The sequence below is a fragment of the Rhinopithecus roxellana genome, chromosome 9 (assembly GCF_007565055.1).
Source record: "Rhinopithecus roxellana isolate Shanxi Qingling chromosome 9, ASM756505v1, whole genome shotgun sequence".
Taxonomy (NCBI): domain Eukaryota; kingdom Metazoa; phylum Chordata; class Mammalia; order Primates; family Cercopithecidae; genus Rhinopithecus; species Rhinopithecus roxellana.
In genome coordinates this window covers 68,654,590-68,672,495 of record NC_044557.1, presented here as the reverse complement: position 1 = coordinate 68,672,495, position 17,906 = coordinate 68,654,590, and the positions used below count along the sequence as shown (strand labels likewise).

The window sequence follows — 17,906 nt, the reverse complement described above, 5'->3', positions numbered from 1 at the left end:
CTGATGAGTGCACTGTGTGTCTCGTCTTTGGGACAGGGTTCCTTGAAAGGTACTAAAGGTGGACAGGGGAGGATGCAGTCCAGTCTACTTCATCACTTTGCTTGTGGCCTGCTCTTAACGCAGCTCTCATGGAAGCGCAATTTATACAAAGCGATCTTAAGAAACAAGAAAGTGGAGTTTAGACTCCTAAAATTAGGAAAGACAACTGCACTTTGTTTAGTGAAAAACACTGAAGTTGCCTCTTTCCAGAATGGAAAACATTTTTGGAGTGCTGGTCGCTTTTTTTGCCAGATGATATAAGATTTGTTAATTATTAGATTTTTGTAATACTTATTAATACATTTTTCTCTTATCTTTCGGGGTTTAAAAAAAAAAACTTAAAAGGGGGTAAACTGGCAGGAGATACAGGGAAAGCCTAAATGTATTCCCCAGAAAGTATGTTTTAAGTTTTAACATTTACTTACTGAGAGGTGAGACCAGCTGAACTTCCCGGGTTGAGTGCGGACTTGAGGAACTTTCCATCTTACAAGAGGATTTTAAAACACACCAATCAGTGCTCTGTGAAATGCACCAATCAGCGCTCAGTAAAACGCACCAATCAGCAGAATCCTAAAAGTAACCAGTCGTGGGTAGGATTAAAAAAAGGGCACTCTGATAGGACAGAAACGGGCAACATGGGCGGGGACAGCAAGGGAATAAAAGCTGGCCACCGCCAACCAGCAGCTGGGGTCCTCTTTCACATTGTGGAAGCTTAGCCCTTTTGCTCCTCACAATAAACCTTGCTACGGCTCACTGTTTGGGTCCCTGCCATCTTTCAGAGCTGTAACACTCACCGGAAGGTCTGCAGCTTCATTCTTTAAGTCAGGAAGACCACGAACTCCCTGGCAGGCACCAATTCCGGACACATTACTAGGCACTAAGCATTGTGCTAGAGACTGTGCTGTGGTATAGGGGAAACATTCTTGACTTTGGAATGAGAAAAACTGTTTCAAACAACTTACTTGCCATGGGTAATTTATTCTCTCTCTTTTAGATAAAACATGGATAATATTTATCTCACAAGGATGTTTGGGATTAAAAAGTGACAACCTATGTCAATAGGACAGCATGGTGCAGTGTAGGTCTTCAATGAATAGCATGGAGAGTGCTTGCAAAGGGCAACGATAAAATCTAATAGAAATAAGACGTTGTAGACAAACACTTTAAAAACACATGGCGTAAGGTATGATGTGCCAGCGTCACTACAGACGTACTTAGAAAAATGTTCCGGGGATCTATGTAAAGGAGGACTCCCATTTGTTGGGAGTGGGGGAAGTGCTTTAGGGAAACTGCAGCGTGATGGGCGAACCCTCCTCTCAATATATCTACCCCGAAAGTCGGCTCCAGCACTGCTGAGCATCCTGGCCCAGCTGCACCCGACCCAGCGTGAGATGTTAAACGACCTCTTCGGGCTTCCACGCCAGACTGGAGGGGCTCTGCACAAGCCTTGCTCGACTCATTCCGGGCACCTTGAGCGTGGGAGTCCACACTGCCCCCTGACCGACCAGCTGCCGGGTTGGCCGCACTAATTTGCGCCCGCCCGCACTCCAAGCTCGGCGCCGACCGCAAGTGCAGACGTGGGGGTACGAGATAGAGGAAGGAACTCATAAGTTCTCAGCTTCAGACCATACACGCCTCCCCCAACATCGAAGCACCTTCAGCCTCCCAACTTGTAGCCACCCCACCCGCTGGGCCAGAGCCCAGGCCTCGGACAGCGACCGGGCTCGTACACCCACCCCGCGCTCCAGCTCCTGGGCATCCAGCGGTCGGCGTTCGCACGCTCTCTCATCGATTGGCGCTGCCTTGCTCCTTGGGCTCTAGTCGCCGGGAAATCGGCCCCAGACTTGGAAAGTCCAGCGGAGCGCGGGGCGGGAACCGAAGCAGGCGGGCCAGGGGATTGCCGATCGCACGGATGGGCGCGCGCTCCGTCTGGCGAGTGGCGGCGCCGGCTAGCCCGAGCGGCGCGAGGCCAAAGTCCCGCGTCCGCCACCCCCTCGCCTCGCGCCGGCGCGCGAGCTCCTTGCCCTTGCCCCCAGGAGGTTCGCCCCGCGTGGGGCTCTCGCACCGTCCGGGGTGGGAGCAGGCGAGCCGGAGGGAGGAGGGAGGAGGGAGCGCGCGCGGGCGGCGGCGGCCCCTCCCCTCCCCCTCCCGCCGCCGCGGAGAGCGCAGGGAGCAGCCGGGGGCTCGGCGGCGGCGGCGGCGGCGGCGGCGTCTACCCCCAGCTCCTCCTCCCTCCTCCTCCATCTCCTCCTCTCTCTCTCCATCTGCCGTGGTTATGGCCCGTCGCTGGAGCACAAAAGAGTCTCCGCGGTGGAGGTCTGCGTTGCTCTTGCTTTTCCTCGCTGGGGTGTACGGTAAGTGTCCGCGTCCCCGCGCCCCGCTGACCGAACAAAGCTGAGGCGACCCAGGCCCTCGAGGCCTCCAGGACTGGGGTTCCCCTGGAGACTCCAGCGGAGAGCCGGGCTGCCGGCGGGACAAAGACCGGCGAGGGGGTGGATGTGGCGGAACGGGTGTCCCCACACGGAGATGCTTTCCTCCACTCACCCACCTTCAGACTCTCGGGTGGTGGAGAGGGGCTGGGGGTCCCGGCCAGGAGGGTCCCGGCGGAGCGAGGGGGTGGCGGGAGGACTTCCCGACCTGCGCTGGAGGGCCCCCGCGGCCAGCTGCTCGAGGACCCGTAGCCCGGCACAATCCACACACAAAGATGTATGACTGTGAGAAAGCAGAGGAGGTCGCCCCCGCCGCTGCCGGGACGGTCCGCCCCCTACCCCCCCCGCCACCTGGGGTTAGGAAGTTCTCTTACCGGTGAGATTCCCACCGCACCAGCCCTTTCCCCACCCGAGTCCCTGAGAAGGCTCCTCGCTGACTTCTCCCCACCCCTCCACCTCGCGGGCAAGGGCTCTGCCGAATCCGGGCGTGCAGGATCCTGTTGGTTTCCCGGGAGCAGCACGCGGGAGAAGGCCAGAAAATAGTTTCCAGCCCCACCTCAGTCTCTCGCTCTTAGGGTGTCCTGGCTCCCAGTTCAATTGTAATTTCATCCATCATCGTCCGCCGCTGTGGTCACTGTTACTTTATTCCAGTCGATGGATCGGGTTAAGAGAAGGCTGAAGACTGTGTGAGGACAGCTTTGTATTGCGTTGGGATCTGAGCAAGAGCTGAATGGAATTAATTGCAAAGAACATTTATCTCTTAAGATAATTGAGTTCCACTTCTGACTTCACCGTTCTTAGTTCATCAGTTAAACACATTGAATAGGTATTTCAGAGAGCTCAGTTTTAACCTTTCCTTTTTGGAGTGTTGCTTTGATTTCTTCAGAAAAAGAATTAGAAGTTATCGGCCGGGCGCGGTGGCTCAAGCCTGTAATCCCAGCACTTTGGGAGGCCGAGACGGGTGGATCACGAGGTCAGGAGATCGAGACCATCCTGGCTAACACCGTGAAACCCCGTCTCTACTAAAAAAAAGTACAAAACAAAAACTAGCCGGGCGAGGTGGCGGGCGCCTGTAGTCCCAGCTACTCGGGAGGCTGAGGCAGGAGAATGGCGTAAACCCGGGAGGCGGAGCTTGCAGTGAGCTGAGATCCGGCCACTGCACTCCAGCTTGGGCGATAGAGCGAGACTCCATCTCAAAAAAAAAAAAAAGAAAAAGAATTAGAAGTTATCATTACTTTGGTAAATTTTACTTATAAAAAGTCAAAGTCATTTGCCACAAACACTAATTTGACTGGTATAATGGTGGTGGTGGTGAGGTTTAGTCAACAGCCAATCCGTCAGCAAGTATTATCTTTTGAACGCATTTATCTACGGAATTGAATGTGATGATGGCTTTTGAAACCTGGCAAGTGACACTAAATGAAGAATTAATTAACGTAATTGGGCATTTACTGAGTAGTCTTTTTGGTACAATTCAGGTTGCGTTCCTCCCGCACCTGATTAGTAGTATTTTTGTTTGTTTTGGTGAGGAGAGTGGTTTGGTCCATTTTTTATGTAGAGGTAATTGCCAAAAGTGTGCTTGTGTGGGACCAAAAACCCAGTGCACGACTTTTGATAGTTGGCTGCTTCAAGTGGCTGTGATCCCTGCTTGCCTGACGACTTGTGGGTTTGGGTCTACACCAGAGATCAATAAGCTATTATGTTGTTTCTTCTGGCCTGAAGGTGTTATGCTCTAGGTTTGGTGTAATGGCCCAGGAGAGAGAAGAAATTGAGAGGTATCTTTAATTTGGGGTGATTAGGATTGTCCAGCTTTGTCCTCTGCTATAAGAAGAATTGAATTTCTGTAATGCCTGATCAGAATAGATAAATAAATGGGCTCTTCTTTCATTAAAACCTGTGTCATCAGTGTTTGAACTACAAGTCTTTTGCCTCGAGGGATAAGAGGCTGTGAACCCCTTAATTTGTTTTGGTGCATTCTTTAGTACTTGTACACAAAGTGACTTTCTGGTGGGTGCTTATCAAAGCTTTATCTTTTTGGAATTTGTGTTCAGTGAGGAATTGTTAGTAAGCAAAGACTGAAACTCCTTTTTCCAACAGTGTGGGCCCAGATTATAAAACCAGCAGGTGATTATGCCAAAGGTGGTTGTCTCAAGCCACAGCAAGTTTCAAAGTGCAAAAAAAAAAAGGAGGTAGTGAACCAGGCAGAACATTAAACTGTATCAGCAGAGATTAAAGGGAACCCTTCACCCTGGAAGTGAGAAATCCTCTTTATAGCTGCATGTTTTTTGTCCTCTTCTGTCTCTAACCATATGTGGGTTTATAATAGTGAAAAAGGGCTATAACATAGTATGGGGGGATGTGGTTCTGTAACAATAGCGGGAAATGGGTAACTTAGAATATATAGTAGTTGTAATGGGTAGTGGATGCATCCTGAGAAATAGCTATCGTCTTGAACCTCTTAGAACAGATACTAGCTGTAATTTGTGAAACTGTCCCCTATACAGTAAAAAGTGTGTGTGTGTTTTAAATGGCTTCAAAAACAATTAGCTCTATTAATGAAACTGAATATTCAGAATCGCTGTTAACAAAGAAAAGCAGGTTGATTGACCAATATTTAGGGAATTCCAATATTAATTCTTCACAGAGTGACTCTTGAAAATGAAATGACTCTAAGGTGTGCTTCAGATTTTTGAAACATTTCACATACATAAAAACTTTTTTTGTTTATTTTGGTTCTACTCTCCAGATGACGATTTTTATGGGCTCTGATATGTGGCTGTTATACTTCCAAATTAACTTGTCTGAATGCCAGTCTTAACTCTAAATTGTAATCTAGAATATAATGTTTTCCAGAAGGAGTTGTTCAACGACCTGTAATTATCTTTCAGGGGCTACTGTATCTTAACTGCATTCAATGTGCCTAAGAGTAAGGAGGAGAGAGTAAAGGTTGACCTCTGCCACCTTTGGAAGTTTGAAGGGATAAAAACATCAGTGGTGACAACCACAAGCTTTGCTACGCATTGTTCTAGGCTTACTGTAAGAGGAAAAAGTGCTTTGTCATTTTTCACATAGGGATGTCTGGCATTTACAAATCTATGGGAGTTTCCAAAACCTCTGTCTTCTAGTCAGTAGAAGCTGTTAGTCTTGCTCACGTCCTAAACCACAAGTTGTTAATTCTGACAGTTCCATTGCTTTATCCTTTCCACTTCTGTTTGTCTCCCAGATTAGTGTTTCCTAACTTTTACTCAAACCCACCCTTAAAATACACATTGCTTAGGGTACTATGTACATAGAGAAAAAAGTTAATGAAACCGTACTCTTACTACCTGTGCACTCAGATGTTTTCTATTTATTCCTCCTCTTTCTCACCCTTCCCTTCTTCATTTACTGGTCTGGACTCATTATATTAATTTTGGATCCACTAATAAATTGCAGTCCTTAGCTTGAAAAACACTACCCAAGATGAAGCCTTAAAATGTAATTTAGAGGCCAGGCGTAGTGGCTCAGGCCTGTAATCCCAGCACTTTGGGAGGCCGAGGCAGGTAGATCTCCTGAAGTCAGGAGTTTGAGACCAGCCTGGCCAACATGGCGAAACCGTCTCTATTAAAAATATAAAAATAAGCCAGATGTGCTGGCGCACGCCTGTAATCCCAGCTACTCGGGAGGCTGAGGCAGGAGAACCTCTTGAACCCAGGAGGCGGAGGTTGCAGTTAGTGGAGGTTGCACGATTGTACTCCAGCCTGGGTGACGAGTGAAACTCTGTCTCAAAAAAAAAAAAAAAAAAAGGAATTTAGAGTGTTTCTTGTTTGTTTATCATTTTACAATAACCTTGAAGAGTTGCAGATGGTTATTTTTTGGTTACTTGCTGCCAGAACATTTGATAGCTGTAGAACTGTTCCTAGCATATACTGACTGACTTGTGATAAAATTCATTTTTAAACTGGCTTTCAGCTTATTACAGTGAAGAGTCTTTACTGTTCTCAGTAGTATTCTAGATGTTGTGGTAGCCTAAAATAATCTTTTTACTCTTGGCGTATATGTAATGGATGAATCTTTTCCCATGAATTTTATGGAACATTCAGTAGCACTTAATAACTAGTTTAAGGGTAAACAAGAAATTCCAATTTTAGAAAGGTTATAGAAGTAACTGAAACATGAGGGAAAAATCTAAACCAGATACCAATTACTTCTTACAAAGTCAAGTTTGATTACATAAAATATGTTGAATAAACTTGAATTAATTGCTTAACATAAACCCTTCCTTGAGTTCAGAATCTAAATTATATCCATATCCTTGGGAGAATATGAAGGTAGGCAGCACATTCTACAAAACTTTAGGTGGTTATCAGGCAGAAAGTCTTAAACAAGCACTGTTGGCTGTATTCCAGATACAGTATGGAGGAAATTTGAATGATATATGGTAAATGATTTATAAGGTTCCTAGAAAGTAAAATTTCTTTTGAAGAACATAAAAGGGATTTTAGCCTGAAAAGTGAGCAGCAGTTAAAGAAAACATTAAGATTTACTTTTGTAGTTAGAGAATTTAAAGCTTATTAAATTATTAAGGGAGCAAGAGGGCCTTTTTGTGTTTCTGATATGAGATGTCTTTTTTTTAAATTTTTTCTCTACACTTTACCAGTGATACCACAGTTTAAGGGGTGAAAGTTCAGTAAAAATATACGTGAAATATACGTGAGAATTATATAGATTTCAGTAAATATAGAATATTTTTATTTTAGGTATTAATCCTGTTCTTGCTGCAAGTCTTTATAAGAAGAGGAAGGTTGTTCTAAATTTAGGAATTGAAAGTTGATGATCTCTAATTTCTAAGGTTACCTTTCTTTTCTGTTTTTCTTCTTTTTTCCTTATCACTCCCCCTTTTGGAGAGAGTTAAGTGATAGTTGCACATTATTTAATTTCCATTTTCTAAAATTTAGGATTAGATCCTGCAAATACAAATTACCAATGTATCTATTCAAATACATATCATCAGAGTCTCTTCTTTTTAAGTATATATAAATATATTACTTCAATACTGTATTAGCTTGGGGATTCTCACTATCTTAAGTTATAGAAGGAGAGGAAGGAAACTAACATTTATTAAATTAAGTTTGATAGCATTTATTTACTTACAAGTACTTAATACTTACATTGAAAGAGTCGTGATTAGTCTATTTATTGCCAGTTAATCTTTAGTAGGCCTTATTTGGCAATCCTATCAGATACATATTCTTTCTTTTATTTTATGGAAGAGAACATTGAAACACAGAGATATTGTGACTTAACTGAAGTCAAACCACTATGAAGTAGTAGAGTCAGGATTGTAGCCTTACCCTGGCTGTTGCTTCACTCAGTTCATTTAGCAAATATTTATTGAGCCCTTGCTTATGTCTAGCACTGTGTTAGATAAAACCTGATGCACATAGTTTCTGCCCTCATGGAGCTTATAGTCTAATGAATAAGTTGTAATAAGTGCTCTCACAGAAACAAACGCGGGGCAGAGATAAGTGGGTAACAGGCACAGAGTAATTAGGGGAAGACTTTTTGATGAAGGGACATTTATGAGACCTAAATGATAGCTGTAGCTAACTGTGTTATGGTTGAGTAAGAGAGCTTTGCATATGAGAGCAGTGCACGAAAGGCCCGGGATCAGGAAAGAGCTGGTATGTTGCAGATAAATTAATAAAATCACTGTAACTGGAACATAATGGTTATAAGGGAGAGTGACAGGGTGAGATTAGAGCAACACTTAGAAACTCTGGGCTTTAGAATCCATGGTAAAGAGTTTAGGTTTTATTTTAAGTTTAACTATTCAAAGGATTTAAGTGACATCATGTGATTTATGTTTTGAAACAGTCACTTTTGCTACTATGTGGAGTATTGTTGTGAAGTGGGAAACAGTAGTAGAGATGGGATGATCAGTTAGAATTTGACTGTAATCCAAGTGAGAGATAACAGGAGCTTGGACCAAGGTAGTAGTAGTGGAGATAAAGGCGTGTAGATCGCCCTTTTGATGGAGAAAAGGAGATTTTTCCCCTCTTGCCGTAAGAAGGAAAGAAGAAAATATTGGTGCAAGTGTGTTTAGGTCTGTAGGTTTTGGGGTGGGAAAGTGGACATTACATCTGATTGTTCTTATTTTCTCAAAGTAATATGACATGAGATCATCAGTGAAGAGGAGGAATGAGAATTTGAGGGTGATTTTTGTTCCCTCAATTCAGTAGAACAGTTTGGACCCTTAGCAAGTTAGATTTCTGTTACTTAATCTAGAATAGAGAAAGCTATGAACACTATGCATTAAGATATATTGCGAATAGTTGTACCACAGATGAGAGGAAGAGATGGACTTAAATTACAAGGGGAGGAACCTTAAGAAGGTTACTGTGGAGAACTCAGTTCTGAGGGCAGTCATTTTGTCAGTGAAATAAGTGTAGAACATAACTTTTTACAGTGTTTTAAGTGTATTTCAGACAAGAAGCAAAGGGTGGGGCAAAAGCTGGGTTTCCAATACCTTTTTGCTTAAGTTAAATGCTTTCTGCTAAGCTATCAATAAAGATTGCTTTAGATATCAGATTGTCTTTGGTAGAGTTAAGAATGTATTAAAAGATAGGTGAATTTCTGAGCAGATTTGGAAAAACTGAGCTTTTACCTCTTTTTTTTTTGATCATGTAGCTTTGCAGAAGATATAACTTTAGTAGGTACCAAAACTTCAAAGTAAATAAAAGTGACAGAACAGTTTTCTAATTTTCCTCTTAAATAGTTAATAACTCATTTACCTGCTGGTATCAGTTTGGTGAAGATGTGAAATGGTTTTATGTTCATGTGTTGTCATTGAACGAGACTAACTTGATACCTACCTTTAATTCACTTACATTTCATTTTTTAGAGAAATTAAAAATGGTGCTAATCTTTTAATATTAGGATTAAATGGAGCACAATAGGATGTTTAGTAGTTGGAATTTACCTTTTCAAATATAAGGAGTAAACCTTTCATAATGTGACTTAATTTCATTAATAGTTAAGGCATCTTTATACATATATTGGAGAAAACATAAGAATAATCTTTGTATCTGATATATATTGAAGTAGAATTGTTTCTTGAAATTATTATTGCTTGTAAAAGTTTTGCCAAGAGAATACAGAACACCTATACAAAAAATGCCATGATTAATTCTCAAAATTACTGTGTGAGATAGGTATTATTAGAAGAAACTGAAGCTTTGAAAATAGTAGTTTTGCCTAAGGTTCATGTCTCTCTACTGCTGTGCTCTTCGTGTAGAGGCCTACTTTTTTTTTGTCTACATTATTGTAACAGCCCCCAACTAATCTTGGCTCTAGTCTTGTCCCCTGATTGAATCATATCACACCTAGCAGTAGCCAGAGTGACTTATCTAAAGTACAGATCTGGTAATGTAACTTTCTTGCTTAAAACCCAACAGCAGTTCCCTGTTCTTAAATATAAATTTAACTCACTAGAGCTTTCATGATCTGGCTAGTTTCTTTTTTTTCACTTTTAAGTTCAGGAGTACACGTGCAGGTTTGTTATATAAGTAAACTTGTGTCATGGGGGTTTGTTGTACACAATTATTACGTGGGGGGTTGTTGTACTCAATTATTAAACAATTTGTTGTACAGATTATTTCATCACCTAGTGATATGTTACATCATATCTAGTAATATCTGTATAGCATTTCACACCTAGTACACAGTAGTTATTTTTTCTGATCCTCTCCTTTGTCCCACTCTCCACCTTTTGATAGGGCCCAGTATGTGTTGTTCCCCTCCCTCTATGTGTCCATGTGTTCTTTCTCATCATTTAGCTCCCACTTATAAGTGACAACATGCAGTATTTGGTTTTCTGTTCCTGCATTTGTTTGCTAAGGATAATGGCCTCCAGCTCCATCCATGTTCCTGTAAAGGACATTATCTTGTTCTTTTTTATGGCTACATAGTATTCTATGGGATATATGTGCCACATTTTCTTTATCCAGTCTGTGATTGATGGGCATTTAATTCCCTGTCTCTGCTATTGTGAATCAGTGCTACAATGAACATAACACATGCATGTGTCTTTATAATACAACAATTTATATTCCTTTGGGTATATTTCCAGTAATAGGATTGCTGGGTCAATGGTATTTCTGTTTTTAGGTCTTTGAGGAGTGGCCACATTGTCTTCCACAATGGTTGAACTAATTTAGACTTCTGCCAACAGCATACAAGCATTGCTTTTTCACCACAACCTCACAAGCATCTGTTATTTTTTGAATTTTTAATAATTAGCCATTCTCAGTGGTGTGAGATGGTATCTCATTGTGGTTTTGATTTGCATTTCTGTGATGATTGGTGATGTTGAGCTATTTTTCATATGATTGTTGGCTGTATGTATGTCTTTTTTTTGAAAAGTGTTCATGTCCTTTACCCAGTTTTTAATGTTTTTTTCATGTAAATTTGTTTTAAGTTCTTTATAGATGCTGAATGTTAGTTTTTTTTGTTGTTGTTTGTTTGTTTTGTTTTGTTTTGTTTTTTGAGACGGAGTCTTGCTCTGTCACCCAGGCTGGAGTGCAGTGGTACAATCTCGGCTCACTGTAAACTCCACTTCCTGGGTTCATGCCTTTCTCCTGCCTCAGCCTCCCGAGTAGCTAGGACTACAGGCACCCACCACAACGCCCGGCTAATTTTTTTTTTTTTTTTTTTGTATGTTTAGTAGAGATGGGGTTTCACCGTATTAGCCATGATGGTCTCGATCTCCTGACCTCGTGATCCGCCCGCCTCGGCCTCCCAAAGTGCTGGGATTACAGGCGTGAGCCACCGCGCCCAGCCTAGATTAGTTCTTTATAGATGCTGGATATTTTGCAAACTATGCATCTTTGTCAGATGCATAGTTTGCGAAAATTTTCTCCCATTCTGTAGGTAGCCTGTTCACTCTGTTGACCGTTTCCTTTGCTGGACAGAAGCTCTTCAGTTTAATTGGATTCCATTTGTCAATTTTTGCATTTGTTGCAATTGCTTTTGGCATCTTTGTCCTGAGATCTTTGCCTATTTCTGTGTCTAAAATGGTATTGCCTAGCTTGTCTTCCAGGCTTTTTATAGTTTTGGGTTTTACATTTAATAAGTCTTCAATTCATCATGAGTTAATTTTTGTATATGGTATAAGGAAGGGGTCCAGTTTCAGTCCTCTGCATGTGACTAGCCGGTTACCCCAGCACTATTTATTGAATAAAGAATCCTTTTCCCATGGCTCGTTTTTGTCAAGTTTGTTGAAGATCAGATAGTTGTTGGTGTGCCTCCTTATTTCTGGGTTCTCTATTGTGTTCCATTGATCTGTGTGTCTGTTTCTGTACTACTACCATGCGGTTTTGGTTACTGTAGACCTGCAGTGTAGTTTGAAGTTGGGTAGCATGATGTCTCCAGCTTTGTTCTGTTTGCTTAGGATTATCTTGGCTATTTGGGCTCTTTTTTGCTCCTATATGAATTTTAAAATAGTTTCTTCTAGTTCTGTGAAGAATGTCAATGGTAGTTTAATAGGAATAGCATTGAATCTGTAAATTGCTTTGGGCAGTATGGCCATTTTAACAATATTGATTCTTCCTACCCATGAACGTAGAATGTTATTCCATTTGTTTGTGTCATGTCTGATTTCTTTAAGCATAGTTTTATAGTTCTCCTTCTAGAGATCTTTTACCTCCCTGGTTAGCTGTGTTTTGGGGCATTTTATTCTTTTTGTTGCAGTTGTGAATGGAATTGCATTCCTAATTTGGCTTCAGCTTGATTGTTGTTGGTGTATAGGAATTTAGTGATATTTGCACATTGATTTTATATACTGTGACTTTGCTGAAGTAGTTATCAGCTTAAGAAGCTTTTGGGCTGAGACTATGGGGTTTTCTAGATACAGGATCATGTCATTTGCAAACAGGAATAATTTGACATCCTCTCTTCCTATTTGGATGCCCTTTATTTATTTATTTTGCTCGATTACCCTAACCGGGACTTCCAATACTATGTTGAATAGCAGTGGTGAGAGAGGGTGGCATCCTTGTCTTGTGTCGGTTTTCAAGGGTAATGCTTCCAGCTTTTGTCCATTCATTATGATGTTGGTTGTGGGTGTGTTTGTCATAGATGGCGCTTATTATTTTGAGGTATGTTTCTTAATACCTAGTTTACTGAGAGTTTTTAATATGAACAGGTGTTAACTTTTAGCAAAAGCCCCTTCTGCATCTGTCAAGATAATCATGAGGTTGTTATCTTTAACTCTCTTTATGTGATGAATCACATTTATTGATTTGCACATGTTGAATCAACCCTGCATCCCAGGGATAAAGCCTACTTGATCACAGTGGATAAGACTTTTGATGTGCTACTGGATTCAGTTTGCCAGTATTTTTTGAGAATTTTTGCATTGGTGTTCATCAAGAATATTTGCCTGATGTTCTTTTGTTGCCAATAAGTTTTTTGTTTTTGTGTTTTCGTTTGTTTTTTTTGTTTTTTTTTAATGCTAAAACCTCCATCAGGTTTTGGTGTCAGGATGATGCTGGCCTCATAGAATGAGGAGCAATTTTTTTGAATAGTTACAGCAGGAACAGTACCAGCCCTTCTTTGTACATCTGGTAGAATTCAGCTGTGAATCCATCTGGGCTTTTTTTTGGTTGGTAGGCTATTTATTACTGACTTAATTTCAGAGTTTGTTATTAGCCTGTTTAGGGATTCAGCACTTTTTTTCCTGGTTTAGTCTTAGGAGGGTGTATGTGTCCAATAATTTATCCATTTTTTCTAGATTTGTCTAGTTTATGTGCGTACAGGTGTTTGCAACATTCTCTAATGATTGTTTGTATTTCTGTGGGGTCTGTGGTAGTATCCCCTTTGTTGTTTCTGATTGTGCTCATTGGAATTTTCTCTCTTCTTTATTAGTTAGTGGTCTATAATAGTTAGTGGTCTATTTTATTAATTTTTTCAAAGAAACAGCTCCTGGATTTGTTGATCTTTTGAATTGTTTTTTGCATCTCAGTCTCCTTCAGTTCATCTCTCATTTTGGTTATTTCTTGTCTTTACTAGCTTTGGGGTTTGTTTGTTCTTGGTTCTCTAGTTCTTTTAGTTGTGATGTTAAGTTGTTAATTTGTGATCTTTCTAACTTTTTGATGTGGGCATTTAATGCTATAAATTTCCCTTTTAATACTGCCTTAGCTGTGTCCCAGAGATTCTGGTATGTTGTATTGTTGTTCCATTGGTTTCTAAGAACAACTGTTTTGTTTTGTTTTTTTTTGAGACGGAGTCTCGCTGTTGCCCAGGCTGGAGCACAGTGGCATGATCTCTGCTCACTGCAGGCTCTGCCCCCCGGGTTCGTGCCATTCCCCTGCCTTAGCCTCCCAAGTAGCTGGGACTACAGACACCCTCCACCACGCCTGGCTGATTTTTTTGTATTTTCAGTAGAAATGGGGTTTCACCATGTTAGCTACAATGGTCTCGATCTCCTGACTTCGTGATCTGCCTGCCTCGGCCTCCCAGAGTGCTGGGATTACAGGCACGTGCCACCGTGCCTGTCCTGTTTCCAAGAACTTCTTCATTTCTGCCTGAATTTTATTATTTACCCAAAAGTCATTCAGGAGCAGATTATTCAATTTTCATGTCATTGTATGGTTTGTAGTGAGTCTCTTAGTCTTGATTCCTAATTTGATTGCACTGTGGTTCAAGAGATTGTTTTTTATGATTTCACTTCTTTTGTATTTGCTGAGGAGTGTTTTGCTTTGGATTATGTAATCAAGTTTTAGAGTACGTGCCATCTGGCAATGAGAAGAATGTATATTCTGTTGTTTTAGGGCGGAGAATTCTGTAGGTATCTGTCAGGTCTGTTTGATCTAGTGCTGAATTCAGGTCCTGAATATCTTTGTTAATTTTCTGTTTCGATGATCTAATACTGTCAGTGAGGTGTTAAAGTCTCCCACTATTATTATGTGGGAGTCTAAGTCTCTTTGAAGATCTCTAAGAACTTGCTTTATGAATCTGGGTGTTCCTGTGTTGAGTGCATATATATTTAAAATAGATCTTGTTGAATCGAACCCATTACCATTATGTAATGCTCTTCTTTGTCTTTTTTTTATCTGTGTTTTAAAGTCCGTTTTGTCTGAAACTAGGATTGCTTTTTTCTCTTTTTCATTTGCTTGGTACATTTTTCTCTTTTCATTTTAAACCTATGTGTGTCATTGGATGCGAGATGAGTCTCTTGAAGATACCATACCAATGGGTCTTTGTTCTTTATCCAGCTTGCCATTCTGTGTCTTTTACCTGGGGCATTTATCCCATTTACATTCAAGCTTAGTATTGATATGTGTGGATTTGATCCTGTCATCATGATGTTTCCTGGTTATTTTGCAGACTTGTTTATGCAGTTGCTTTATAGTGTCATTGGTCTGTACACTTCAATGCGTTTTTGTAGTGTCTGGTAATGGTCCTTCCTTCCCATGTTCAGTGCTTCATTCAGGAGCTCTCGTATAGCAGGTCTGGTGGTAACGAATTCCTTCAGCATTTGCATGTCTGAAAAGCATCTTACTTCTCCTTTGCTTATGACGCTTTGGCAAGATATGAAATTCTGGGTTGGAATTTAAGAATTTTGAATATTGGCCCCCGGTCTCTTCTGGCTTATAGAGTTCCTGCTGAGAGGTATGCTGTTAGTCTGATGGACTTCCCTTTGTAGGTGACCTACTCTTTCTCTCTAGCTACCTTTACCATTTTTTCTTTCATGTTGACCTTGGAGAATCTGATGATTATGCGTCTTGGGGATGATCTTCTTGTGAAATATCTTACTTGAGTTCTCTGCATTTTCTGAATTCAAATGTTGGCTTCTCTAGCTAGGTTGAGGAAGTTCTCATGGATGATATCCTGAAGTATGTTTTCCAAGTTGGTTCCATTTCCCGCATCTCTTTCAGAGACACCAATGAGTTGTAGATTTGATCTCTTTACATAATCCCTTATTTCTCAGAGGTTTTGTTTCTTCCTATTCATTCTTTTTTCTCTATTCTTGTCTTGACTATCTTGTTTCAGAACGCCAGTCTTCAAGCTCTGAGATTCTTTCGTCTGCTTGGTCTCTTCTGCTATTAATACTTGTGATTGCGTTATGAAATTCTTAAAGTGTGTTTTTCAGCTCTATCAGGTCGGTTACATTCTTTTCTGTAGTGGCTGTTTTGTCTGTCAGCTCCTGCATTGTTTTCTTGTGATTTTTAGCTTCTTTGGATTGGGTTTCAATGTACTCCTGTAGCCCAGTGATCTTTGTTACTATTCATATTCTGATTTCTGTTTCTGTCATTCAGTCATCTTAGCCCAGTTCAGAACCCTTGCTGGAGAGGCGATATGGTCATTTGGAGGGAAAAAGGCACTCTGGTTTTGTGAGTTTTCAGAGTTCTTATGCTGGTTCTTACTCATCTTGTGGGCCTGTCTACCTTCAATCTTTGAGGTTTCTGATCTTTGGATTTTTTTCCCCTTTTATCCTATTTGATAACTTTGAGTGTTTATGGTGTAAGGTGGATTCAGCTGACTGGCTTCATTTCTGGAAGATTTTAGGGGGCCAGTGCTCAGTTCCCAACTCCTGGACTGCATGCTGTAATTCTGGGATACTTGTATTGGGCCCCGACTTTGTTCTCTGGCTCTTCAAGGCTTCGAAATCCACTATGCTGGATTGGGGGGACCAACTTGCAGCACCTGTGGCAGAGTGCTAGCAGTGCCAGAGTGCCTGCCTTCCTGTGGGTGTTCACCACAGTGGTGGAGACAATACAGCCTGGCAGGGTGTCAGGGACCCCCTGCTGGTAAACTGAAGGTGATGTTGGCTTGGGGCTCTAGTCACACTGGAGGTGATGGCTTGTGGGCAGGGCACTGGCGGATCTGGATTCCTTCTCTGTGCGCTGCAAGCAGGAATGATCACTCAGGGGCAGGGGATCTGGCTAGTTTTTATCTTTCTGCCTCATCTTGGTCATTCCCCTTAACCCCTGCCCTTCCCCCTCTCCCACACCATGTTCCTGCCATACTTGTGACTTCCAGCCTTTATACGCACTGCTCCCTCTGCCTGCCTTATTTCTTCCTCCACCACTTTCTTCTCTAGGCTAACTCCTGCTGTCCTTCAGTTTTCTTCCCATTGCTGCCTCTTTTGGGGAGTCTTCCTGGTTCCTCAAAACTAAGTGCCCTTCTTAGAAGCATCTCAAATATATAATGTGAGCCTCAAATGTAAATCATATATGTAGTTTTGAATTTTCTATTAACCACATTAAAAAAAGAAACAGGTGAAATTAATGTTAATATTTTAAAACTAATATATCTAAAATACTATCATTTCAACACGTAAACAGTAGAAAGTAATTATTAATGAGAAGCTCTGCATTATGTTTTTCATGCTCAGTCTTCAAAATCCAGTGCAAATTTTATGCTTACAGCCCATCTCAATTCAACTAACCACATTTTAAATGCTGAAAGCCACTTGGAAAACAGTGTCTATTAAAGCTGTATGTAAACATGTCCTGTGGCCCAGCAATTCTGCCCCTAGATATGAACTCAACAGGTACATAATGTATGCCAAAAGACATGTACAAGAATATTCATAGCATCCTTATTTGTTATAGTCCCAGACTAGAAACAACCCCTATGTCCATCAGCAATAGAATCAATGAATAAATTATGGTATATTAGCATATGGTAATTCTGTTTAGCAGCAGTTTCCAAATTTTCGGGTCACAGGACTCCACAGTTATTGAGGAATCCAAAGAATGGTTTTTATATAAGAGCTATATATGTTTTTAAGAATATTAGGAATTAAAATTGAGTAATTATTAAAATATTTAAAATGACAATAAGAAACCTATTACATATTACTGTAAATAACATGTAAAATAAAAATATGTAAAATGACAAATAACTATATTTTCCAACACAAACAAAAATTATTTTGAGAACAGTGGCATTGTCTTAATGTTTTTGCAATTACCATAGAGTCAGAGTTATATGTAAAACATATTTAGTATAATGCCAGACAATACTTGTTGAATAAATGAATTAATTTATCTATAAATGGAGTAAATTACATTTATGTGATTCCTAATGTTGAATCATTTTTGCATTCATTCATAGGCCATACCAGCTTGCTAATGATAAATTTTAATCTGCTAGAATACATTTACTGATTTTTTTATACTTTGCATTTATATTTATGATATCAGTCTATTGTCAGTCTTAGCTTTCTTCTGCCCTCTACCTCTTTTTTTCCTTCCTGTAACCTAACCTCCCTCTCTTCTGCTTGATTTTCGTATGTTAATCCATTCTTTTAGATGTACTTACAATCTTTTTTTTTTTGTTGATTTCAGTGTTTAGAAGTAGTATAAAAGATTCTAGTGTTCCAGTTACTATTATTTTACCTTGTAAGATTAGAAAAGGAGAGGTGATTGTTTATGAACTGTATAGGTACTG

General features: G+C 40.8%; 1 protein-coding gene across 2 annotated transcripts in view; it reads left to right on the top strand.

The window, feature by feature from the left end:
• The first annotated feature begins 1,859 nt into the window (after positions 1–1,859).
• The window catches only part of LRP12 (LDL receptor related protein 12), a 97,723-nt gene continuing 81,676 nt past the window's right edge, over positions 1,860–17,906 (top strand). For both annotated transcript variants that reach the window (XM_030938147.1, XM_010354477.2), the window contains exon 1: positions 1,860–2,393. In XM_030938147.1, coding sequence (XP_030794007.1) covers positions 1,952–2,393 — 442 coding nt within the window. In that variant the 5' untranslated portion in view covers positions 1,860–1,951. The remainder of the gene's footprint in view (positions 2,394–17,906) is intronic.